Genomic DNA, 26,564 nt, shown 5'->3' on the forward strand with positions numbered 1-26,564 from the left:
TTTTTTTTTTTTAGCACTATGAAATACACAGTGAATCCCTGAAGTCTCTCACTCATAAACTGTATCGAGTCTCCCAAATATTATGCACACACATCCTCACCCTCAGGAAGGCCTCCTCAGTTACGCAGTACTTGGCTCTGTCTCCCACTCAGAAACAGCTGGCATGCATCATAGATATTGTATCTGCAGCTCGAGGCCTTTTCTCATGGCTTAACAGGTATTTACCTAATATATCACCATGTATTCACGTTTTTGAGCCAGTTTAATATACCTTTACATTAGGATTTTGTGTTGTTCCCACCGACCACTTGACTACTATGGCTGATGTTTGATGCAGTCACAGGACCTATGCCTGTGCCATTAGTTGTTGGTTCTGGTAGTATTATACAGTTGACATCTCACTTGAGACCTTGCGCCTAATAGATTGCATGTCAGGAAAACTGTAACCAGGAATGTTACACTGCGATATATAAGTATCAATCGCAAGATCACAGATTCACAGGATTTTAAAGGCCTGGATCGGTTTTCATGTTGTTGACCTATATTTAGGAATGGTCATCTATCAGATTGGCGCTGCCTCCAGCGCCTGAACTAAACAGTGACAGAAGCAGAAGGCTCTGTAAACTGTGTAATGGCTCTGCTCCTATTCATGTGTCAGTTGCCTAATCTCTACTGATCGTAGATAACGTATTATAAGTTTAGATCATCTGTGTTCTGTACCACTGGAAAGCTGATGTTGTCTGAATTCATCACACTATCAGCTTTGCTAGTATCTGCTCCAGTTGCAGAGATACCAATACTGTTAAGTTTGCACCAATATCCTTACAAAATCAGAGGGGTGTTAGGATGCTGCAGCAGCTGACCCATACAGGGTCTGTGTCAGAGCCCGACAGGTCAGATAGTGAAGACCTATCCTGTGGATAATAACTCCATTTGGTGCTGGAAACCCCTTTAAAGCTACATTTTAAAGGCTAAACTTCAAAGGATTCACATTGTCAATGTCACAAAGAAACAATGCTTCAATTTGGTTGTTAGATGTTCCTCTATACTCAGTATAATTGCAGGGTGTAAATTGCATCAACAGGTATCTGTTCACACGACTGAATGATTACTCTGCTAGCCGAGATGTTATAGCCCTGTGTGTGGAGCTGGCTGAACTGCTGCATAAGGTATGTTTAGTAAATGTGCAATATTTTATAGAGCTGCTGAACTTTAACCCTTTCCCTGCCATGGAGTGATTCCTATGTCCTTACAGGGAGGCACTTGAGTAGCTAAGGGTGTATGTAATACCCCCTTACTACTAATGCCAATATCTCTGGATTGGAAGGGCTATTAAGATGATCTTGTTTTCATAAACCTGCAGATTTCAATTCCTAACAATGTTTTAACAGCTAATTGCTCTGTATCTTTAAGGGCTATCACCATGATCAAAGAAGGAATAAATGTGTCTAACACTCACAAACAGTTCACTAAAATGTAACTTATAATAATAATATTTTTTTTAAAGTTTTATAGTACCACCTCCATCACCAAATAATAGCAGCTTCAGAAAGAGGTATTGTGGGAATGGGGATAAAAATCACTATTCCTCTAAATATAAATTCTCCATGTCCCTGCATGTATTAAATCCCTTACTAAGCAAATCAGCAGGTTCAGAAAGACCATATCCTACCGATGAATAACTGACCAGTGCAAACAAAGTAAGGCTTCCCAGAATGAGGTTATTGGCCTAATGCTACGCATACATCCCCAGAGAGGCTAGAGAGATGGTCAGTTAAAGTCAAGGATGATGTGGTGAAACCAGGCTAAACTCAACATAACCCTACGTGATCCTCAGGGTTTAAATATATACAGCCATGGCTGTAAGATGCAAATATGGCACCGATTGCACTAAGCACATTGGTAATTTAGAGTGTGACTGCTCCTGATAACGGCGACACACGAACTAAGGCCAGTACCAGCATTAAATTGGATAAATAAGACAAACGTTTGTCTGTTTTTGGGAGTTTTCAAATGGGAGTACTAGTTTTGGGGTTTTTTTTGGGGGGGGGGTTGCACCTGTAACATGGAAGTAACACCCAGACTTCCCAAGGGTCATCAAATCCAGAGATATAACACTGTAATTGTAGTAGTTGTGCACCACAAGAATTTCAGAAATAGCATCCATAATATGTGAGCAAAAAAGCACCCAATTTACACTAATCTGAAACCAGCCCTAGTTATCACATTAGTTAGGTTTAGAAATGTATAATTTATTTGTCAGTTTGTATAGAATATGGAACATTGTATTCTTATGTAAAGACGTATGTTAATAAAACTAAAGTAAAATTAGTTTTAATTACACTATTGTGTTTTTGGTATAAGGAAAATGTTTGTTTTTGTACTGTGTTAGCCAGTGGTTATGAAATATAAAAAAAACAAAAAACTTGCAAGTCTTCAGTAGCCTTTTTTTAATGGCTAACTCCTAATGATGACAGAATATAAAGTTTCGAAGCTTCCTGGCTTCTTCTTCAGATATATCTAAAAACACTTTCTGCAGGCTGCATATTTATGTATAACTGGATAAAGGGATAGGATTACAGGAGGGAGGGGGGAAGAGGCTTATTACTATATACTTATAAAAACAAATAATCAATTCCCAGTTCTATTGTGTTTTTGGTCAGTCTGCTGTTTCATCGCTTTTATGAATAGTATTATTTCTATGGATGAGTTTACTATATATTCAAAATAACGTTCTGGATGATTTTATTGGATGATTCGCATCTATGGAATATATTGACTTTATTTCCTTGCTCTGTGATGTAGGGATTTTGCCCACACTGTACTGGGCATGCGCGGCGATATCATGTGTGACATCACTCACGTTTGCTCAGTGGTATAATTTGTCAGTAGCGCTCTTTTTGCTATTATGAAGCTGGAATGGGCTGTAAAGTCAAGATAGAATCTTATTAATAAAGGGGTTTTCTCAGCAAAAAAAATATTTTTAAAAAAGGTCTGTTAGTGCTATCAATGGGTTAATAAGTGCACCCCAATACGTTTAGCAGTGTTTTGAGTGATTTCTGGCTTTCTCTGGGAGCTCCTGGTGTCTTCTGCATTTGTTTACTTGGGTAGCTTCCTACTGTCTTAGCCAAAAATTACCATGATGCCTTGCAGTTCACTAAGATTACCCCTCTCACTTCCTCCCTCACAACCCCCTTCCTGCGGAATACTATCCCTATCTACCTAGCTAGAAAACTAACTTAGTCCCCCAACGCCATCCCCATTCCATCATACTTACCTGTCTTGGAGATGACTTTGAGGTGCCACTGTCCCCTCTTCTGCCTGCACCTGGGATCCGGAACTGGCACCTGCGGCAGAAGCCACGCATGTGCAATAGAACGCTGCTTCTGCCGACGTTCTATTGCGCAGGTGCCTTCTCCCTTGTGAAGGAAGTACAGTACTGGTGGCCTCCCGTCTCCATAAACAGAGAAACAGGACATCACCAGGAATACAGAAACTGTGCCTGGGGCGGTCACATGACTGCTCTAGGCATATGAGTAAATATACATTTTTGTTTAAAGGGAGTAAATTAGAAGTGACGTGGGGGGGGGGGGGGTAGGGGGGTAGTGGTAAAGTCTCAATATATCCTGGACGACCCCTTTAAAGGGGCTCTATCAGCAAAATCATGCTGATAGAGCCCCACATATGCGTGAATAGCCTTTAAAAAGGCTATTCAGGCACCGCTAAAATTATATTAAACTACCCCCCAGTTTTAAAATAATACCCTAAAAAAGAATGTGATAAAAAAATGGCCTGGGCGCATTGCGCAGTAGCATGCTGTGGCTACTGCGCATGCGCCCAGGCCATTTTTTTTAGCAATGTCAGTTCACAAGTGCCGGAGGAAGACGGGACCCGAGGACATCGCAGGAAGAGGAGGCGTGGATGAAGAAGACGGCGCACCCTGAATGCCCGCCCACCGTGCACGATGGGTAAGTTTATCACATTTTTTTTAGGGTATTATTTTAAAACTGTGGGGTAGTTTAATATAACTTTAGCGGTGCCTGAATAGCCTTTTTAAAGGCTATTCACGCATATGTGGGGCTCTATCAGCATGATTTTGCTGATAGAGCCCCTTTAAGCATTGTGACAGGACCAGGGGCAAAGTCATAGGAGTGTACATTTCTCCCAGGTTCCTGTCATACACAATCTAATACAGCTGGGGAAAATCTGTGTTACTGGCCAGAGGGTTTTACCAAATCCCTGGAAAAGGTCTGGCTGCTGGAGTAGGAGTATTGGGTGTGTCTATACTCCACTCAGCCACTCCAGGTATTGAGATGTGTGGGGTTTATTCCTGTGTTCCTAAAGGTTGTATATAAAAAGGCAGAAAGCCCACAGGTATGGGGCTCTCTCTGCTCCTGGAAAACCTCTTGTGAGTAATACTGCTGTATTTTGTGTTCAGGGAGCTGTATAGAAGGCCCAGCTCTCTTAGTTAGGTAACCTGTGTTGTAGGTAGAAGCCGGACGGCTAGGATTTATTTTGTATTGCATTTATTTTGTTTTCCTGCACAACTTTAAATAAAACTGGTTGCGGCCAGTTGCACCATACTTGGCTGGATTGGACTTTCATTTTGTGCCAAAAAGTGCTCAAGACAGTGATCCCTGAGCTAATCCCGTTACAGCATACAATATAAAGATAGCCAATCTGTGCTTTTGCATTCTGCTGATGAAATAGATTAGCGAGGTGCGTGATGACATCATCATGCACTAGCACAGTCTGTTACTAAGGAAGCTATGGACACATACAAGTGGGTACATGTTGCCTGCCATCTCCTCTATCAACGTATTGACCTACAGATGAGTGGGTAATTGAATGAGGGGATGGTATTTAAGTGTTTCCTCTGCTAGATAACACTGCCTCCTGTATAAGTTTGATTTAGAACAGACAGATTGTGCTACTAACCACTGTGGGATTCCACAGGGGGACCACTATGGGCTCACGCTTCGCGCCCAGCTATGCTAATTTGTACGTGGGACGCTTTGAAGAAGAATTCATCTATGGCCACTGGTACTCCAAAATTCTCTGCTACAAGAGATACATAGATGACTTGTTTATTTGGAAGGGTACTGCTGAAGAATTCCTATTGTTTACAGAACACCTTAATCTAAATGATTGGGGCCTCAGATTCACCGGAAAAACCAGCTGGGAAAGCATAGAATATCTGGATCTGGTCCTCATGTCAAAAAATGATACCATCTGTACCAAAACATACTTTAAGGAGGTGGATTGCAACGGCCTATTGGACTTCAGAAGTTGCCACCTGAGAAGATGGAAAGAAAACGTGACTTTCGGCCAATTTAAAAGAATCCGCCGTAATTGCACAAAGACTTCGGACTACCAGCTACAGAGTAGTGTTCTAGCTGGTAGATTTGGAGAAAAGGGTTATCCCAAATCTATAATTGCTGCAGCAAAATAAAGAGTGTCTAGGTTGTCCCAGCAGGAATGCTTACGGACTAGCCCTAGGAATACCGCGACAGACTTCAAGTGTAACTTCCTTACTACGTACAATGGGACCCATAATAATATTCGTGGGATCATCAAGAAATATTGGCCTATATTGCTGAATGACCCCCACCTAAAGAAATCGTTACCAAGTGCCCCCCGCTTTACATTCAGGAGAGCAAGAACCCTGAAGAGTTTGTTGGCTCCCAGCAGGCTAAAAAGTAACACCACCTCCAGCTCCCTACCTATTGAACCATCTAAGAGAGGAAGCTTTTGCTGCAACAAAAGAAGGTGTAAGTGTTGTTTCTGCATAGCCAACAACGTTAATCAGGTTATCAGCCGCTCAACAGGTGAAATGTTCCAACTCAAGACCTACCTGGATTGCTCCACGGCATTCGTGATTTATCTTTTAGAATGTCCATGTGGGCTTCAATATGTCAGCAGGACCACTATGGCTTTTGATGGTGTGTCAATAAAGGAGTATCCATCATTTATACCGGGCGAGCGCTGTTTCTTTCTTGGCTGAAACCTACTAGGGGGCTGGTCCACTTTCCTCTGCATTTATACGTCTGAGTGATGCCTACAGCAGCTGCCTTGGACCCTTAAATATAGGGTGTTACGAGCTTCTTGAGTGTTGTGTTATTACACAACCTCTCCAGGTGAGGGGGCATTTGTCCCAACCAAAATAGCCCATTATTGAAGTTTAATATACGAGGATCCGCTCAGTGTGGTCTCTTCTCTTGTCTTTCCACATGGTTCTTGTCATCCATTTTTGACATGATTGTGATGAGAGTATCACTATCAACTAGGAGTGTTTTTTGTCTCCTCCATTTTTGGAGTTCTGACATTAACTGTGAGAAATTAGTTCCTAGTGAATAGGTCTCCTGAAGAGTGGTCTTATCAACCACGAAACGTGCGTAGGGGCATTTAGGGGCAAGCTTTTTTAGGGAAAGTTTTGTGGTACTGCCCTGCCAGGAGTCAATTTTCTGGGGTTCAAGGACAGTTTTTAAGATGAGTTAGAGTTTGCCTATTGGACCTACCACCTGCAGTGAAACCCTGACACTACTCCAGAGGATCCAGGAGATCAGACTGGTTTATTTAATTCATTTTGCTGGTTTATGACAAATTGTTTATTCTTAAAGTGGATCTGGCAAATTATCTAATATTGAGGTTGGAGATTATTTTGTATTATTACAACCCTCTTACATTAATTAATTATGCTGGTTTAGGAACTAGTTTTTTTTTGTGTATGTATTAAAAAATGTTTTATTAATGTACATCTTTGCTAGTTCTATACTCATGTTGGACGTTTTTACTGAGGCATCGCTTGCATTAGTATTTTTTTTGTTGTTTGTATTCTTATGTAAGTCTCAGTTTAATTTTCATGCTATATATATATATATATATTATATATATAACACGAATATGCATGCACACACATCCATAGTATAGCATACTCCACATTAGCCCCCTTGCTCGCTATAATATGATGCATAGTGGCCCAGTATAAAGTTGATTACACTTTTGCAGTCAATATTATACAGCACTACATGATTGACTGCTACAGGATGCCCTGCTGATCACCCTTTGGAGGTGCCGACCGTCACAACTCTTTGTGACATGTTCTAGCTGACACCTCTTCTTTAACTGCCCCCCCCAGCTCCATTACACTTAGCTTTGCTTACTTTCCTGTTGCTGGCACCTCCTCTTTGTGCCGTGTGGTGGCTCTCCAGCAATGACGTCATGGTGTCCAGATATCCACAGGAAGAACAGGTACCGTATATACTTGAGTGTAAGTTTTTCAGTACAGTTTTTGTGCTGAAAAAGCCCTCCTTGGCTTATACTCGAGTCAAAGGGGGGGGGGAAGGGGGTGTCTTTGACCAGCCGCAATAGTAATGTATAGAATCTCCCATAAAATAGTGAAAAAAAAAAAAAAAATCTTTAAAAAAAAAAAAAAATTAAATAAATAAAAATTGTAAATCCCTTCTTTCCCTAGAATACATAAGATAAGATATTCCTTTAATAGTCCCACAATGGGGAAATTTCAGTGATACAGTTTCATAGATGGTACAGTAGTATATAACAAGAGAGAGACACATAGAAGCTCATGGCAGATAGAGAAATCCTAGGAATCATAGCAACTAAAAAAGAAAGAAACACAGACACACTGCAGGATCATTTAGTTCTCTGTGCAGATTGATGTTAATAATAATAATTATAATAATAATACAGCCAACTTGGTTGTAGGACACGAGGAGGGGGGTCACAGCATGTGGATATAACAGGCAGAAATTTTTGCAGAGGTGGGGGACATATCATGATAACATGTGGTAGTTCCTTTGGTAGGTAGTGAGATCTCATGCTCACAGCTGATAGTTTGGTATCTTGCATCAGCACTATTGTCCTTTTAACCACAAAAAATGCCCCAAATGTCCTTCATCACAAGCCCTCCTCCTCCTCCTTACCACAGTGTTCTACTGCCCCAAGGAAGTCAGAGACCATCCAGGTATACATGGTGCTGCTCTCTTGCCAAGCTTCCATAACTCCTGGGGTAGGTGGGTGATGGTTCCCAGGCTGTAACAGTGTCCCACGTGTCTACAGTAATAGAAAGAAATACCAGTCCGCTGTAGCATCTTCACACATCAGCAATTGACGCCAGAAATCATCTCCTTGAACGAAGAAGTCCGCATTTCCATGTAGGTTTCTCTTCCATGCCGCATGTTGAGCCATGCTGTCCTAGCTGGGGGGATGGTAACAGGCACATGTGGAAACCAGCTGAACCAGGTCTTGAGTCCATGCTTTACAATGGAAACAAAAGGAACAAAAAAACTCCACAGGGTCTTCCATTCGATTTATAGTTGCTAAATTCATAGTGCTAGATTGCTTGGTTACCGGATTCTATACATATAATACATATAATAGTAGAAAATGACTGTAAAACATATTAGGTATCCTTTGTCTGAAACTTCCCGGCCTACTGAATATATGGTATCTGAGAGCTCATGATCCGCGGGAAGGGGTTAATAGGAGAACTGCAGATATTCAGCCAGGCTGAATTCCAAGTGGGGGAAAAAAAACCCAGTCCTCAAGCTCAGGGAAGGGGCAGACAGACAACCAAAACACCCCCTCCCCTTTCCCAGCACCCAGCAACTACTGCACCCCAAAACTCCGGCCATTTTAACTTTTGAAATTTTCCCCCTTGGCTTATACTCGAGTCAATAAGTTTTCCCAGTTTTTTTGTGATAAAATTAGGGGCCTCGGCTTATATTCGGGTCGGCTTGTACTCGAGTATATAAGGTAAGTATAATGAGGAAGGGTTGGGCTTCAGTGAGGTTCCAGGATGTGGATATCCGTTAACCTGAGACCTGGATCATCAGTGGAAAAAAATGTAATCTATGTAAATACTATATAATGTCACTTTATCCCCAAATGTTTTCATCATCACAAGAGGTTAATGGAGAAAATACACTCATAATTTGTTTAGCATTTTTTTCCTGACTATGGAAAAAAAATAAAAAATATGGGTCTCTTATGTGGATGTAAACTGCTGGATGGGCACATGGTGGGACAGAACACCTTTTGGAGAGCAGAATTTGATGGAATAGTTTTCAGGCACCATATTCCATTTGCAGAGCCCCCAAGGTGCCAAAACAGTGGAAACCTTCCCCAAAATGTGGCCCCCTGTTTTTGTAAACTAGATAGATAAATATATTAAAAAAATCTAATAAATTCTAAAAGTAATAATCCATGGATGTGTGATACAGTTTGAAGCAATCCTTCATGCACAGGCCAGGTTTTTGAGGACAAGTGTCACACTGGTAAAAGGTATTTTTCCTTGTCCCCTGTTTGGAGCACAATCTGCACATTTTTGGGGTCTTTTTTTTCCTCTTTCCAGATTGGAAAGTGTTTCCCTGGTACAATACGGGCAACCTCAGTTCCAGAAGTACTGGGGCCGGTCTTTTGTGGTCCTGATAACTTCCTCCTGAAATTCAAGGAATGTTCTTGCCCTGCCTGCAAATTGTGATATTATTTAAGCATTATACAGTGCCATCTGTACAATGTGCACGGCCAGCTTTTTGTACCACACTTATTTCTTCATGGCACTATACAGCTTTAGGACTTGGTCAGATAGATCAACCCCTTCCATGTACTTATTATAGGCCAGGACGCTGTTTGGCTTTGGGGTAGTGATAATAGTGCAGGGACAGAGGTGCTGCTGTTACCATGCAAATTGGTCAGTACAAGGACATCCCTCTTCTCCTTATACTTGACCAACAGCATATTCTCATTGCAGAGTTTCAGTATTGTTCTCAGGGCCGCCATCAGGAATTTTGGGGCCTCATACAGCCTAAATGTCTGCACCCCCCCTCCCCGCCATTTTAAAACTACTTTATTTTGCGACATACCAATTATGTATTACATATCCCTTTATTTAGCAGCATTACAAGGCTTAATCAGATTCTATTTGCAGGTAAAATCTGCTACGTGTGACAGCACCTATAGAGTGCCAACACCATTTATAGGAGCCCTCCTAATAAATCCTCAGGGCTTTTTCACATTGCGTTTTTGGCCTCCCTTGCCGGGATACGTTGGTAACCAGTCACAATCAGCTGTCAACTTATCCCTGCACGAAGAACTGGCCATTAAAAAAAGGGGGGGCCTGCAGTTCTCCATGCAGGGATAAGTGGGTAGCTGATTGTGACTGGTTACCAACGTATCCCGGCAAGGGAGGCCAAAAACGCAATGTGAACACTCCTTTAAAGTGAAAGTCTCACCCCCAAACAGGCTGCTATGCTAGTAGCATAGCTGCCTACATCATTATTAATACAAAGCACACATACCTTTGGAGGTATTGTGTGCTTTGTAGTTCTCCAGCTAAAAACTTATATATTATATATTATTGCCCCAGTTCCCTCTCCGCAGTGACGCACACACGATGCCCCAACAATCCCCCCCGTCCACCTTCTAACATCTTTCCATTGCCCCCTGTACCCATACCTCCCAACTTTTGAAGAACCGAAAGACGGACAAAATGTGCGGCGCGCTAATTAGCCCCGCCCACTTTTATGTTGACTCCGCCCATTCTCATTAATTTTTCATGTGCCCGCACACAGTATAATCCTCCTAAAGTCACCCGTAAATTATATGTCCCCTCTCTATCTCTCCCCCAGCTTCATATACATATACATATACACCCTTCATCTTGTGATGAAGGACATTTGGGGCATTTTCTTTTGTGGTTAAAAGGACAATAGTGCTGATACAAGATACCGAACTATCAGCTGTGAGCAGGAGATCTCACCACCTACCAAGAACTACCACATGTTATCATGATAGCTGCATATGTCCCCCACCTCTGCAAAAAATTTCTGCTTGTTATATCTACATGCTGTGACCCCCCTCCTCGTGTCCTCCAACCAAGTCGGCTGTATTATTATTATTATTATTATTATTATTATTATTATTATTAACATCACTCCACACAGAGAACTAAATGATCCTGCAGTGTGTCTGTGTTTCTTTCTTTTTTAGTTGCTATGATTCCTAGGATTTCTCTATCTGCCATGAGCTTCTATGTGTTTCTCTCTTGTTATATACTACTGTACCATCTATGAAACTGTATCACTGAAATTTCCCCATTGTGGGACTATTAAAGGAATATCTTATCTCTTATCTGCCCCCAGATTAATGTCTCCCCCCTCCATCTCTGTCCCCAGAGTCATGTCCTCCCTCCATCTCTGCCCCCAGATTCATGTCCCCCATCTCTGCCTCCAGTGTCATGCCGTCCTCTCCTTCATCTGCCCCCAGTTTCACGTTCCACCTCAGTGTACACATTACACTTACCTTCTCCTCGTTCCCCCGCTGCTGTCTGCGCGCCTCTCTCTCTCACTCGCGCACAGTTGTAGACGCGATGTGATGTCATCACATTGCGTCTACACAGCCGGCGTGCAGCGGTGAAGCAAGGAGCTGAACTGTGTCAGCTCCTTGCTGTAGCCGCGTATGTGTTCAACTCAGATCTGCGTCCTCTGGACACAAATCTGAGTTGAAATCGGACATACAATGACTGCTGCAGGCGCCAGGGGGCCGGCACACGGTGGCGGGCCAAAACCGTGCCCCCCCCCCCCCCCCCCATTTTTCAATTTGGCTGGGCCCCTGACGCCAGTAGCAATAATACTGGCCTATCGGCGGCCCTGATTGTTCTGCTACCCACATGGTGTCTGTGCACTAGTTCAATCGTGGAGAAATGTCTTTGAATCCTTTTATGTAGTTCCTTTCTCGCCTATTTCACTGGGGGACACATCACCATAGGTATAGACCTGGCCACTAGACAGACACTAGAGAAAAGAAAAGCTGTTGGCTCCATCTCCAGGCTATACCCTGCCACAGCACTGAAGGAAGTTTACTCACCCATGGCTGCAAAAAGTAATCCATATAGGTACACTTTAGAGCCTACTAATCCCTGCCACAATGTGACGTATTGGAGGTTTTTCTTGATTTTTATGGATTTTAGGCTGCAAATAGTGAGAATTCTAGGGGTATCCAGAGTTAGAAATGTATTTTCTTTTTTAGTGATTATCGTATAATAGAAGACACTGTTAATGTATGCATTTTTTCTTGAAAATTGAAGTAGGATCTTGTGGCAATTTCTGATAGTGTTATTATTCAGTTGTCTTTGTGCTTCGTACAAGTATAGATGGATAGGCCATAAGATTACCTTTCCCTTTTATCTGCTTCTTTGATTAGGAAGTCTGAATTATTCTGGAAGGAGCAAATAGCTCTACATTTAGAAGAACTTTTTCTGGGCCAAAAAAATGAATTTTCAAAAAAGTTCTGTTAGTGCTATTAATAGGATAATAAGCACACCCAAACACCTTTAGTAGTGTTTTGAGTGATTTCTGGGTTCTCTGAGACCTCCTGGCATCCTCTGCATTTGTTTACATCGGCATCTTCCTGTTCCTACAACCCCCACGATTCCTTGGCCTGTTCTCTCTCTCGTGGTCTCGCTCTCTCTCGCTCTCTCTCGCGCACGCTCTCGCTCTCTCTCTCTTGCTCTCTCGCTCTCTCTCTCTCTCTCGCCTGCCCACTACACCCTCAGCAGCATTCTTTAAAGGGGCTCTATCACTGGGAAAAGTAATTTTTAACTAATCACATCCTTGCATAGCCTTTACAAATGCTATTCCACACCTACCTTATGTATGTAGATTACCTCAGTGGTTTCTGAATAAGTCCATTTTTATTCACATGCTAATGAGCTTCCAGCCAGCACAGGAAGTTCCCAGCAGCGCTCGTCTCTTCTATTATCTCCTATGTGTGTGTGCAAACACGAAACTGAGTCATCATCATCAGCAGCCTGTGCTGTATAATCCCATAGGAAACAATAGCAAAGGGGGTGCACGATGCATCGTGCACCAGTCTAATTAGCCTATGAATAAAAATTGACTTTTTCAGAAACCACTGAGGCAATTTACATACATAAGGTAGGTGTGGAATAGCCTTTCTAAAGCCTATGCAAGGATGTGATTAGTTAAAAATTACTTTTCCCAATGATAGAGCCCCTTTAAACTCCTCACTCTCAATAACCTTCTTCTTTGGTAATGCTGTAATTACCTCCGTATATCATCATTACAGTCACACAGAGAAAGATTCAGGACATCAATGAATTCTTCATGCTTTTTTTTGACATTTTGGAAATATATGCACACATACCATATTTCCCCGAAAATAGAACAGCGTCTTATATTAAATTCTGGTCCTAAAGAAATGACTTGAAAATAAGAAAATAAGAAATGTCTTATTTTCATGGGATGTCTTATGTGCTTGCTGTAGCGAGGGACAACGTCCCCTTAGCGGAGCGCCAGCATGACTGCCGGTTGTAGGCAGTGCAGGAGGGGAGGGGGAAGGTATACTTACCTCCCCCATGTTCGTAGCAGTGCTGGTCCTGCTGTTGGTCGTGGCGCCGGAAGTGGTGGGCGGGGCTTAGCGAGGCTTCCGGCGGATTGCGCCAGAGAGCCTCATTTCGCAGGCATTGCCCGCTGTGACACCGTATGTTGTATCCATACGATTGCATTTTAGGCTTGAAGAAGCGTGACTGTGAACGCGAAACGGCTGTTGCCTCTTTTTGCCAATAGTGCTATTACTCCCTCCCTTTTGGATTTCTTTTAATTATGTACCTAATAAAGGATATGTTTTAAGAAAAGAGAAGACAATGTCATCCTTGGGAGATTGATTGGTGAGTGCCCACCCATTTCTACTTTTCTATATTTTATTGTATCCACTGTTCCTGCTGCTGTGGGATGAACTGGGAGAGTGGACTCCCTGGCGCATACGATGCTTAGTGTATGCACAGCGGGAATCTCCCAACTCATCCCACAGCAACAGGAATAGTGGATACAACCTACGGTATCACAGCAGAGGGGTATGTCTTACTTTTGGGGGTGCCTTATATTAGCAAATTAACAAAACCTCCTCTATGCCTTACTTTCGGGGATGACTTATTTTCGGGGAAACACGGTATATACATAAACAGTATAATGGCCCCTGCACAGTGAAATATGTGCCACAGTAGCCCATGCACAGTATAATGCTGCAATGGCCCCTACATGGTATAATATGCTCCATAGTGGCCCTGAAAAATCCTGCAGGTAACCACTTTTTAAGCGGACTGGGTGTCCATTTTTCAGACCCCAAGCAGACCCAAAGAACAGAAACTTGAATGCAGGTGTGAACTTAGCGTAAGCCTGATACACTTTAATTTTTCCTTTTTTTGAAAGTTGCTGTTTTACCTACCACACTGAAAAAACTATTCCACTGTCACTGCCAAATCTAACAAAAATATTCCTCCCTAAGGTGTAAGTGATGGCAATGAATGCAGATTAATGTGCTGTAACATATTGCCTTGGCTTAGTATTCAGTCATGTTGTAAATGAAGACGTTTTACTGTTCATTTTATCATTTCCTCATTAGTGATAGATTTACTTCTCGTACCCATTCTGAGGTTTTTGGTGTGTTCCTTCATGGCTTGCACGCTGTCTGCTGACTCTTATGAGAGGGCAGTTTATATTTATAACTTGGGGTCCAATTTCTCAAAACATCATCAGCAAAAATAAACTTCGAGCTCAGGCAGCCTGCTGGCACTAGAAGTAAAAGACGGATTCCCTGTGCGTTTCATTCAGGTGAGAGAGAACCGTGTTTGATCTCCACTGGGCATTGTGGGTCTTAGTGTATCTGGCCAGATGATACAGGAGCCTATGATGTGTTTCACATAATCTACAAGTGACCATATTCAACGTGTACTTATATGATTGAGACCTTTAAGCACTGTTAAACACTAGCATTTAATATTTCAGCAATTCCAGTAGTGCAGCATTGGGTGACCACAGTTGATCTATCTTAAATGTATTTGTTCATGATCTCAGATTTTAGGAAATTCCTTACAGTACCACTGTGAGCCAAATTGGTGCAACTTTTGAATAGAGTCTTCCGCTTTTCTTTCAGGACTGGTCAGATCCACTTATCGAGAACAGGATTCTAGCCATAGTAAGTTACTAGCATGACCCTCCTGCTATTACATAGCAGTATACAGTACTTTCTGGTGTTTGTTGATATTGCGTGTTAGGTGTTACATACTTTCCTTATGAACTCTATGTGATGAATTTAGAAAACAGAGGTTTGCTGTGAGGTGATGCTTTATTTTTTGCATGTGATATCTCTTACCATTGCGTAATGTACTCGAATCACAAGCTGTGTCTGTCCATTTCAGAGTAATGTTTACCTGTGATCTCATACCCTTTTAATACTCTGCTTTCTAAACTGTCAAGCAGATAAACTTTCATTTGTTCCTGAACAATTGCCTTACCCTTTACCTACTTCCTTCTGCTTGTTTCCTAATGGTCCTTTGCCTTCTATAAACGTTCTGCATCGTCTTTGTAACATTACTCTTCTGCTTTACTCACCCCTTCACGTTCTACCTTTTTGCTCTGTATACTCAATGATAATTGTGCTGTGTTTTTTTTAGTGTGAAAATATCTGTGGAATATGTAGGAGTATTCTGAACTGCAGCCCAGAGAGCCTCCTTAGTCAGACCGCAACACTTGAGCTGGTGCAGATTTATCCAGAGTCTTCAAGTAGTTTGGTGAGAAGGATTTTATATCTTACGTGGGTGCTGAAGTGCAAGTGCATGTTGTCTTTATACAAACTGATACAGAAAGAAAATACAGAAAGTGAAAACTAAAATGTTTATCATTGAATTCCCTGGCTGGATAAACCTACTTACTAGTATCTATATAGGTCCCTCACTGCCCCCATTTCGAGGGTAGCAAAAGGCTGGAAGTGTCATTCCTCTGCTTCTCCTGCTGATCATGCGACGCACCCAACTCTACTCTATATTCAAGCAGCAGGAGTAGAGTGGAGTCGGGTGCGTCGGGAAGCACCCTGCAAGCTTTGAATAGGGCGACAGGGATCCTGCATATATATTGGTAAGTAAGGCACAGGGAACGTACGGGCAAGCTTTTTAGTGAAAACTCCACAGCAATCAATCTATTAACGGTTAACCTTGTTAAAGAGAACCTTTCATGTCCTTGGGCACATGTGGTTTTATATACTGCTACAAAGTCGACAGTGTGCTGTCTGCTTTCCCGTTATGTGCCCAAGGGGAAGAGATATCGGTGCAATTACCGATAGCTCTTCACTGTCAGAAGGGCATTCCTGACAGCGGAGCTGGGAACACCCCTCCTGACAGTACTGTCCATAGTGCTGTACTGACAGAAGGGACGTTCCTTACCTCCCAGTCATAACTCTGAGAGGTGAGGAACGACCCCCCCCCCCACATCAAGTACTGGTCTATGGAGAGTACTGTCAGGAGGGATGTTCCCAGCTAGACTGTCAGGAATGTCCTTCTGACTGTGAACAGCTATCGTCTCTTCCCCCGAGGCGATATATAAAACCGCAGGTGCCCGAGGACATAAAAGGTCCTCTTTATGTTTCAAAGTTACTATATGGGTATAATGCTTCTCCATGTCCTCTTTCCATCCCTGATTGACTACTATTCTGTTACATGAAGGCCACAGGACCAAAGTCATTTATCACTGGCGATATAGTTTGTACAAAATCCTAAATGGATTGCTGTTTGTACTGTCACTAGGTTAGCTGGTCACAGTCTCTGTGGTTGTTGATGATGATTATTGTTAAAATGATTACTATTATTATTGTTGTTAATTTTTATTTGTATTTTATTTTTTTGGGGGGGATAGGCCACAAATATCTGATTCATGGCAGGCCAACAGCTGCCCCCCCCCCCAAGTAGATCAGCGGTTCAGAGGTGTGTCTGATTTGTGCACAACGAACGAGCTGCAGCAAGTACATGGCCGTGGATCACTTGGTGCAGGGCCGGTCCAGTCATTGAGGACCTCTGGCTTCAATGGGAACTGAGCTGAAGTACTAACACTCAGGCTACTATAGCTCCTTGTAGCTCTGCGCACTATATTGTACACAGACCAGTTAATCCACCGAACAGCTGGTTCATGCCAGAGCTAGAGGACTTAAAAAAAAAAAAAAAAATCTAATAAATAAATAACCTGACTGTAACAGCGTGCGCCAATTTTTGTGCTTTCTCTGTATGTTCTGCTTCTGCCTTGGCTCTAGTTCACACAGCAGTTTCTGACTCTCCAGGCTGCTGTGTGTTCCTTTTTGTTGCTGCCCCTGGTTAATCCCATAAGCCTAATGCTGTGAGCTATCCTAAAGCCAATCCACCTCTTAGTCTGCTCTGCAATGTGGCTGATTAATATCTATGTACTTATGTGTATCTGGCTGAGTAATGTGTGTATTGTTCAGTTCCTTGTTCTGTTTGAATGCATACTTCTGTTTTGGTCTGTCTATCTAGCCTGTTTTTAGTTCTAGTCTGTTCCTGTATACCTGTAGCTTTCAGGCTTTCTGTAATATGTATTCTGTGTTGGGGCTTTCTGCAGTATATATACTGGATAACTATAGCCTCCGGGCTTTCTGCAATGTATATCCTGATTCCTGTAGCCTCTGGGCTTTCTGCAGTATAGATACTAGAAATCCCCGAGGCTACAGGTATACAACAGATCTGATTGCTGTATGTTTCTTGTGTTTTATCCTGATCCTGTCTGTGCTGGTTTTAGTCTGTGTGCACAATCTGCCTTTTTATATACTTTAACCTGTTATTGTGTTGCTTTTCACCACACTTCCGAGGTGGTCCTGGTTTGGTAGCAGCTGAACAAGAGTTAGTGGCCTGGGGGACTCCAAAGCCAAACCAGTTTGACAGCACAGTGGGTCCACAATCCGCTGCCCGTAACACTGACATAACAAAACAAATCTGACAAAAGCTTGCAGAAATAGCCATGAATGGTTCATTCATTATTCATTTATTGCTACTGATTAAGTGATTATTTTATTGCCTTATTTTGGAACATAATATGATAAAAGGAGAGAAGCTAAGCTGTATGACTTTAAGGTGTATACACACATACAGGTTGATTGAAAATCTTCCATGTATATACTGTGTGGTTGCTTTTCAACAGCGAACTGGAAGTTGTGGTACGTTATACTCTTGGCGGTTGGCGCTTTGTCCCCAATAATTGGCGGACAAATAAAGACTTTATTAAATGAGTTTTCCAATGGGGAATTATGGTACATTGCCACTGGTTAATTCTTTATAATGATCCTGGGATCCCCTACTGATTATTGAAATTAAGGGGGTACAGTCCACAGTGTTTTCCTTCACAAAACCACTTCTGGCCACAAACTCTGTAGATACACTAACCGCAACACAGCCCCATTCACTTGAAAGGGACTTGCTGTTATTTCTTGCACAGTGGTTACTGAAGAAATACAGAATGGACCTCTGCCCTTCATTCTCTGGTCCAACTAAATAAAATGTTATGTCATACCATTTCATTCTAGGGTGGGAATACCTCTAAATAAAGTTTTCATATAAATATTGAAATCTTTTGTTCACCTTAGGACCTCCCCTGAGTAAAGCAGTGTCCCCTTGTCTTATGCTCATTGTGAGGGTTCATCTATCCAGATTATTATTTCTTCAGTAGGTGACTAGTTGGAATGCACCTTTCAGCAGCTTCCTGTATTCCCTTCCCTTTTCAATTCAGATGAAGCTAATGTATTTGTTTGTTTCCTAGGGTATTGAATTTAAGTCCACGTCTTCTGGACAGCATTTTGTCTGCCAGATAGCACCTGAGGTCAGTATGTTCAACTCTCTCGTATCCTGTGCCGAAGTTTAGTTTTCATGCTCCTTTCATTTGTTTTACATTTAAAGAGGTTTTCTAGTAAGTAGTAGTAGTAAGAGATTGTAAATACCATGGCTGTCTTCAGAACTAGTATTACTTCTCTTTCACTGGTAAAACTGTAGACTTTATTAAGTTTCCTTTGTACATCTGTTATCACAACTCTGTTAATGTTTATTTGCCATCCTCTAACATGCTAATTCAGGTTTGAGGCCCATGGGACAAACGTATGAATGCTGTCTCTAAGGTTGGGTTCATACTAATGCTTGAACTCCATTTGGGATTTCTGTCCCCAACCCCACTTAAAAAATGCGGAGAGATATGCACTTCAAGCAGCGCTTTTCTCTCCACATTTTTTGCCCCTTTTTGGGTAGAATCCCGGCAGACTCCTTATAGTCTATGGGATCTATGGGTTTCTGCAGGTAACCACTTTTTTAAAATAGATTAGGTTTCCTTTTAGAGGGGTCCTGAAGCGGAGGCCCGAGCCCAGGTATGAACCTAGCCTAACAGATAAACAGTACAAAGTTAACTACAGATAGCTTTATATGCACCAGAATTATAGTGTCTGATGTTGGGTGATAAATCTGTATTATTAGACTGTCTAATCTACCTTTTATACCTCAAAAGAAAACATAGGCAGGGGGCCACACAGTGGCTCAGTGGTTAGCACAGCAGCAGCGCTGGGGTCCTGGAGTTCAAATCCCACCGAGGGCAAAAAACCATCTGCAAGGAGCTTGTATGTTCTCCCCGTGTTTGCATGGATTTCCATCCCATATTCCAAAAAGACATATTGAAAGGGAAAAATGTACATTGTGTGCTCTCTGTGGGCTCACAATCTACATTAAAAAAAAAACAAAAACAAAAAAAACCATAGGCAATACCTACTTTCCGCCAAACCGTGACTTTTTATTTGTAGATGTTGTGAAAGTGTCTAAAACATATATAAAACACTTGATAAAAGTAGTCACAAATGACTCTGGAGTTGTGGCACATTTTTCTTAGTAAATCTTCCACACTGTACAGTATAATGTGCAAATGTTTCAAAGTGTGCTTTTACAGTCTAAAGTTGAATTGAAGTGTTATGGAATTCTTGCAATTAAAGAGAAAAATTACAGCTGGTGTGTGTGTGTGTGTGTATATATATATATATATATATATATATATATATATATATATATAATTAATATACATACATATAAATATATATTATTAAGTAAAGTATGTATGAGTGTGTGTATATACATATATATATATATATATATATATATATATGATAAGACATCCAGTGATCAGATTTCAAATTGGGCTAGAGGTTCATGCTTGACTGCAAGTCTGACATATAACAGAAGCACTAATGTGCTGGTTGTCCCTGGTTCTGCTGATCTGAATAAAGCCGGATCACAGATCCTGGAAGAAGAGATGCTCCAACCCAGTTCTCATGCTGGTAGAGTAGAAAGTTATAGGCTTCCTGCCCTACCACTCTTTGACTTGTTGGTCTACAAGCTGCGTGGAAGCATTATACTCTATGGGGGCAGTGATGGGGTCCAGTAGTTTGTGGGGAGGCATTAAACTGTGTGGCACAATGGGGAATAGTAAAGGGGTTATCTACCTTTCTAATATTGATGGGTTATTTTAGGGTATTAAACTCCCACAGATTTAATATTGATGACCTGTCCTAAGGAAAAGCTATCAATGTTAGAAAGATGAATAACCCATGTAATGTACTAGGACATCATTTATATTGTGGTAAAGTGAATACTCTAAGTGGCAGGAATGCCAAAAGAGGGCATGGCTTTGAGGTCAATGGGGTGTGGGCTGAAAATTTTAATTGCATGCTGCACATACTGCCTTCCCTCCCTCCCAGAGCTTAATACACTGCCTGTCAGTTCAGCACTGACATCATGATATATATGCACTACATAAGCTGTGCAAAGTATTGTAAGTGATCAAAAGTCACAAAAAAAAAAATTAAAAAAAAATCACAAGTTCATGTCACCTAGTGGGACTATGAACCACGCTCCTTACTGTGGATCTATGAAGGAGGGAAAGGTGCAGCTCCATTATAAGCCTCATGCACACGAACTTACTTTCGATACACAATTGCAGGTCGTAGTATGGAAGCCCATTTTTGCGCCAAACCCTGAAAATATTTATGACATTGGTTTTGACTCAACTGAGGTCAAACCAATTGTCTTTTCAAACGTCTAATCCTGGGCTTCAAAATTAACATGGACAAATCATAGACTCTTCATTTGATAGCCTCAGCTACAACGACCTAGACTAATACCTTCAGGCTTTCTCGCTAAATTGACTTAGGGTATAAATGTCCGTGAAACTTCACGTAAGAAACCTTCACATCTTTATGAAATCCCTCAAAGTGGAACTGGCCACATGGGATAGTTTCACGTTATCAGTTTTGGGATGGGCTAAACGCCAGAATCTATCATCTTTTCCCCATTCCTATATTTAATGTCTTGCCCCTCCATCTACGGTAACGGGATAAGCCGTCAATTACTGTTCTTTTTCAATCCATTACATGGCAGAGCAATAGGCCCGCATAGGCCTCCATCTTTTAATACAGCCCAGATTTAATGGAGGCATACATTTTCTAGATATTTAGTGTTATAATCTACCAGCCAACTTGAGAACTATGCAAGATTGGTTCAAGCCTATAGCCTATTACACCCCTCCATATTGGAATAATTTCTAAACTTGGGGCAATGTTTGCAGAACTTTTTATATTCCGCATTCTCCTCGGTTACAGAAACTCGAACAGACCCTTTCTTGATGGCCACATGGCGCTTCTGGAACACTCTTCGGCAATTGTCGGTATCAACCCTCTTCTCCCTATATGACTTTCAGTGGCAACCCAGATTTTCAACATGGTAAACCCCATCAGATCTTTGCTAGGTGGGTGGCCTGGCCATAGTAGCTGATATTGTTAATGTCTCATCACGATGAATTCTCACCTTTAATGAAGCTTGCACTTGATATCACTTTATTCATAATTGCCCATTCCATTATATGCCATCGCGGTCCTCGGGGCCCTAGGAGAGTGTGATTGAGATCAAACACAGTTTTCCTCATAATATCAACAATATTGGCTTAAATATACAGCTCAGCATACAACACGGAAAAAGTATAAGCCAATAAACTAAATGACAATCACAACATATCTATAAAAAGTATCAAAATATTTTATTATATCAGGTAAACAAAATACCATAAAAACAAATAGTACAGCAGGGCAGATGAATATAGCCAAAAAACGACACAAATAGTGAAACAAAAGACTAGAAAATATAAGACATATAGCTAGATAGTCAAAAAGTCATATCAATAATATTGACAGCTACAGGTAACTGACATATCACATATTACATATCATGGCTCAATATTCCTAATAGTAAATGAAAAAAGTGCTGTGCTACAGCATATAGCATGCACCTATAAATAGTATAGAGTACACCTTAGATGAGAAAATCCCACAAGTGTGAGCTAGTAATTATGAGTGTTGTATGAGTGTGATTGAGATGACAAATTATGCCAAAAACTATTGACCTTGACTGACACATGGAGGCAGATTTCTAATCACTACTTCTTTCTGCATCCACATCTAAACCTATAATCCAAGACTTTACAAAAAACTAACTGGACACATAACAATTTGGATTTAACGGCCGATATCCTCTTTTTCATGCTACACAGATCCTTAAACTATACACCCGTATACTCCTACTAGGAGATGTGTTTAACCCATTTCCCCCAGAAGAATTTTTCAATTTTTGTTTTTGACTACCCACCTTCCAAAACCCATAATTTTCTATTTTTCCGTCCTCAGAGCTAGAGCCATATGAGAGCTTCGTGTGTGTGTGTGTTTGTTTGTCTTTGGTTACCGTATTTTTCGGACTATAAGACGCACCTAGGTTTTAGAGGAGGAAAATAGGGAAAAAAAATTTTGAAGCAAAAAATGGTAAAATATTTAATATATGGGAGTTGTAGTTTTGCAACAGCTGCAAGGCCACATTGACAGGTGACCCTGCAGCTGTACGGGGATGCATAGAGTGTTTTTTTTTTGCGGGGCCAGAAGTACTTTTTAGTTATACCATTTTGGGGAATATCTATTGCTTAGATCACCTTGTATTGAAAAAAAACCCGGTGGTTTATAATATATGATTTTCTACTTTTATATATATATTCTAGGGACAGGAGGTGATTTAGAACTTTTATTTATTTCATATTTTTATTATATATTTTTAAAGCTTTTTTTTTTTTACTATTTTATTCCCCCCCCCGGGGGCTTGAACCTGCGGTCACTTGATTGCAAGTCCCATAGACGGCAATACAACTGTATTGCCGTCTATGGGACATTCTGTCTATTAGTATTACGGCTGATCATAGACCCAGCCGCAATACTAATATATAGCAGTGACAGGCCTGGGAGCCTCATTAGGCTCCCGGCTGTCACCCGAACAGGTCGGCTCCTGCGATATCGCCGCGCAGGAGCCGGCCTGCAACTTCACAGGTACAGGACCGGTGGGGACCGGCCCCGGGGGAGAAGGGGCCACCGATACTGACCCGGCATCCGCTGTACTAGAGAGGCGGATGCCGGCGAGGGATAGACGCCATCACAGGTGCCGGGGCCTGAGACATCGCTGCGCTCCTCTGCCCTGCATGAAGCCAGCGGCGGGGGGGCGGAGGAGCGGAATAGCATCGCCCCTGCCGCTGCTGGCTTCACGCAGGGCAGAGGAACGTAGCGATGTCTCAGGCCCCGGCGTCTATCCCTTGCCGGCATCCGCCTCTCTAGTACAGCGGATGCCAGGCGCCACATTCGGACTATAAGACGCACCCTTCTTTTCCCCCCAAATTTGGGGGAAAAAAAGTGCGTCTTATAGTCCGAAAAATACGGTCAATATCTCATTGGTATGGTTAGAAGATTGGTCATTTGTGTAATTCTCTGTACTAAGTCTGAGGGTTTACTGTATATAGTAATTCTAATTTGCAATTCATAGTTTAGGCTGTAGATGGGTCTCTTAAGTACCACATGTTAATTAAATAGTATTTAATCAAATTGGCAAAACTTTTTTGGTGGCTTGTAACCAGACAACCTGACCACTTTGTCAGTCTGGAGGCATGGCTGGCCAAAACAAAGGACAATGTAGAAATATTATGTTAAACACATGTATGTCTGAACTCAAGTTTTATGACCATCCAAGCACCCAAAGATGCTGGCGGAACCCTAACCAGTTAGTAATGTCAAAAGTATGAGACACTGAGCATTAATAAGCACCCCAAATTCAGTATCTGGAGATTGAGAATAATTTAACCCCTTAATGCTTTGGTCAGTAATAGTATGTCGCTGCGTGAACATCGTTCACGCTCTGCTCAGCACTATTACTGACCTGTAATGTCGCGGTCACAGACTCTGTGCCCACGACATTACTTCCGGGACTCGGCTGTGTTACACAGCTGAGAGTCGGGACAAATTTCCCCATGAAACCTCTGGTCGGACCTCCGCAGTTCTAACCCCTTGGATGCCTCGGACAGACAGGGGTTGCTTGGTGAGATCGGGGGGTTCCCTGATGCATTTTATGCAGCCCGGGTTCTGACCAGTGAACCCGGGCTTCTAGGACCCCCCGAGTACCTGGTTGATCCTACCGTGATGCAGAAAGTCAGTCTATGCGACTTCATAGACCGGCTTCCTCCTATAGACTGCAGTACAAGTGTATTGCAGGCTATAGTACTGGACCAGCAATCAGACTGTGTACTTTATGTACTTTTTTGTGTATTTTAAATATAAAGTTTAACGTGCTTGCCCTTGGCTCTAAATATCTCCTTAGGCTTCTTACCTTTTTACTTGGGTATATCGGTCTCATCACCATGAAGTGGTGGGTAGTGGCAGATATTTGTAGATGTTTCTGGATGTCATGTTGCTTTACTCTTTTGCAGCCTAATGTCTTAGGTGAGTGTGGAAGCCTACACAGTCCCCACATGTGCTTGTCTGGTGGGTAGGGTGTAGATAAATCTGACAGAATTGGTGGGCAGCAAGTGAGTTATAGTTATCACAGGAATTCTTGAAACATCCCAAATTGGTATCATTAAAAAAATACATGTCTTCCAAAAAACGGCCATCATATGGCTATATCACCAGAAAATGTATTTAAAAATTAGAGCTTGTAAAATACAAACAAAAACTGTAATAATTACATCTACAGAGCAAAACTAGTTCTTTCAAAGCTTGATCTTTTTCTGCTTCCTTGATTTGCAGAACCTTATAGCTTGTAACATTAAATATTTTTTATGCTTATTTTTCTTCTGTATTAAAAGTGGTTTTCTAGGCAAGAATGGAGGACCCTTTTAAAGTTTAAATCAGCTGGGGACACTGAAGAAAAAAAATATGCATATTTACTTGTCCCCATTGTTCCGGTGTCCTCCCACTTCATCTGCTCCAGCGGCGTCTTCTGGCATTGTGCTGAAGCTGATGATTGGCCTCAGTGGTCACGTGACCACAGAGGCCAATCGGTGCCTTAAGCACAACGCCAGAAAAGACCCGGGAGAGCAGACAACCCGGGAGACGTGGGAAGACACCCCTTTTACACTTTAATTTTATTTTACACTATTATTTTAGTCCACTCCATTCACTGCTATGGGGCTGTGAGTACTCCCAGAGACTGGAGCCCCATAGCAGTGAATGGAGCTATGATCATGCAAGTGCACTGGTACGCCATTCATAAATGGACTTTAGGGAGACTTTTGATCCGCTGTTCTCCTGGTTGCTGGGGGGCTGGAGATCGGGCCCTCAATAAACTGACTAGGTAGTGTCGTTAATGTGACAACCTCTTTAATTTTGTTCAACTCCAGCAAAATCACTTATATAGCTTCAGTTATTCTTTACTACATTAAAAAAAAATATTTTTCATTAATATATATATAGCCTTCCATTATAGAGTGGGGAAAAATACTTTAAAATTTTAATAGTACAGAACCTAGCCGTGTTGATTTCTATTTGTTTTTATTATTTAGTAAACTTTCTATGTAAAATAGGGAGAGGAAGTTTTCAATCTGTAATACTACTATTTTATATTTTTAATATACTCATACAGTCTTCATAGCCTTGGAGATGGCCAAGTGGGGGAGAGGGTTACCTGGGGAAAAATGTATGTCAACTCGTAAATGAAGTATATTTCCCTCATCATTTACTAACATAAATTTCATCAGAAATATGTCAATTTGTTGGGGCCAATAGCCTCACCCCCTACAACCCTCATCATGTTTCCTATTCAGCAAAGTGGCAAGGATGGTCTAGAAATGAAAGTTGCAATTTTTGAGGCAAAACCCCCAGAACTATATTTCTCATGCACACATTTTTGAAATGAAGTCTAGAAGAAGGATGGATTATTCTTATGGCAACAGAAGAATTGTGAATTTAGCTTGATCTTGAAAAACTTCGAAATCCGTACAAAATGGGCAATATAATGTCTATACAGTAAATATAACTTGATATGTTGTAATGTGATATGGAGACCATCCACTTGCTTGTTATTCAACAGTTCATATAGTCTTCAGCCTTTCTTGGTTTCCTGCACTATTTTTCTTTTCCTGTATATATTGTACTTATTTTCTCCTCTCATTTTTGCTTTTGACTTTTTGAAATCCTATAAATAATGTTTCTTTTGTGTTTAGTCTCCAGCACAGCGTTGTGGTCAGATCTTTCCAGGAGATGAGATTATTAAAGTGAACGACCAGGTTGTGGTGAGTAATAAACGCTGGCAGATTTGTAATGGAGCAATACTGATATCTGAGACTTTAATGATTTGATTTTGACCT

The 26,564-nt window shown here is 41.5% G+C and overlaps 2 protein-coding genes across 2 annotated transcripts in view; one reads left to right on the forward strand and one right to left on the reverse strand.

The window, feature by feature from the left end:
- The window catches only part of ZNF593OS (ZNF593 opposite strand), a 115,888-nt gene that overhangs the window by 32,212 nt on the left and 57,112 nt on the right, over positions 1 to 26,564 (reverse strand). The window lies entirely within an intron of this gene.
- The window catches only part of CNKSR1 (connector enhancer of kinase suppressor of Ras 1), a 53,671-nt gene that overhangs the window by 2,287 nt on the left and 24,820 nt on the right, over positions 1 to 26,564 (forward strand). Inside the window, exons 3-8 of the mRNA XM_075264374.1 lie at positions 15 to 217; positions 1,085 to 1,169; positions 14,974 to 15,015; positions 15,494 to 15,610; positions 18,633 to 18,692; positions 26,421 to 26,489. Of these exons, the coding sequence (XP_075120475.1) occupies positions 15 to 217; positions 1,085 to 1,169; positions 14,974 to 15,015; positions 15,494 to 15,610; positions 18,633 to 18,692; positions 26,421 to 26,489 (576 nt within the window). The remainder of the gene's footprint in view (positions 1 to 14; positions 218 to 1,084; positions 1,170 to 14,973; positions 15,016 to 15,493; positions 15,611 to 18,632; positions 18,693 to 26,420; positions 26,490 to 26,564) is intronic.

Source organism: Leptodactylus fuscus, chromosome 2 (assembly GCF_031893055.1).
Source record: "Leptodactylus fuscus isolate aLepFus1 chromosome 2, aLepFus1.hap2, whole genome shotgun sequence".
Classification (NCBI taxonomy): domain Eukaryota; kingdom Metazoa; phylum Chordata; class Amphibia; order Anura; family Leptodactylidae; genus Leptodactylus; species Leptodactylus fuscus.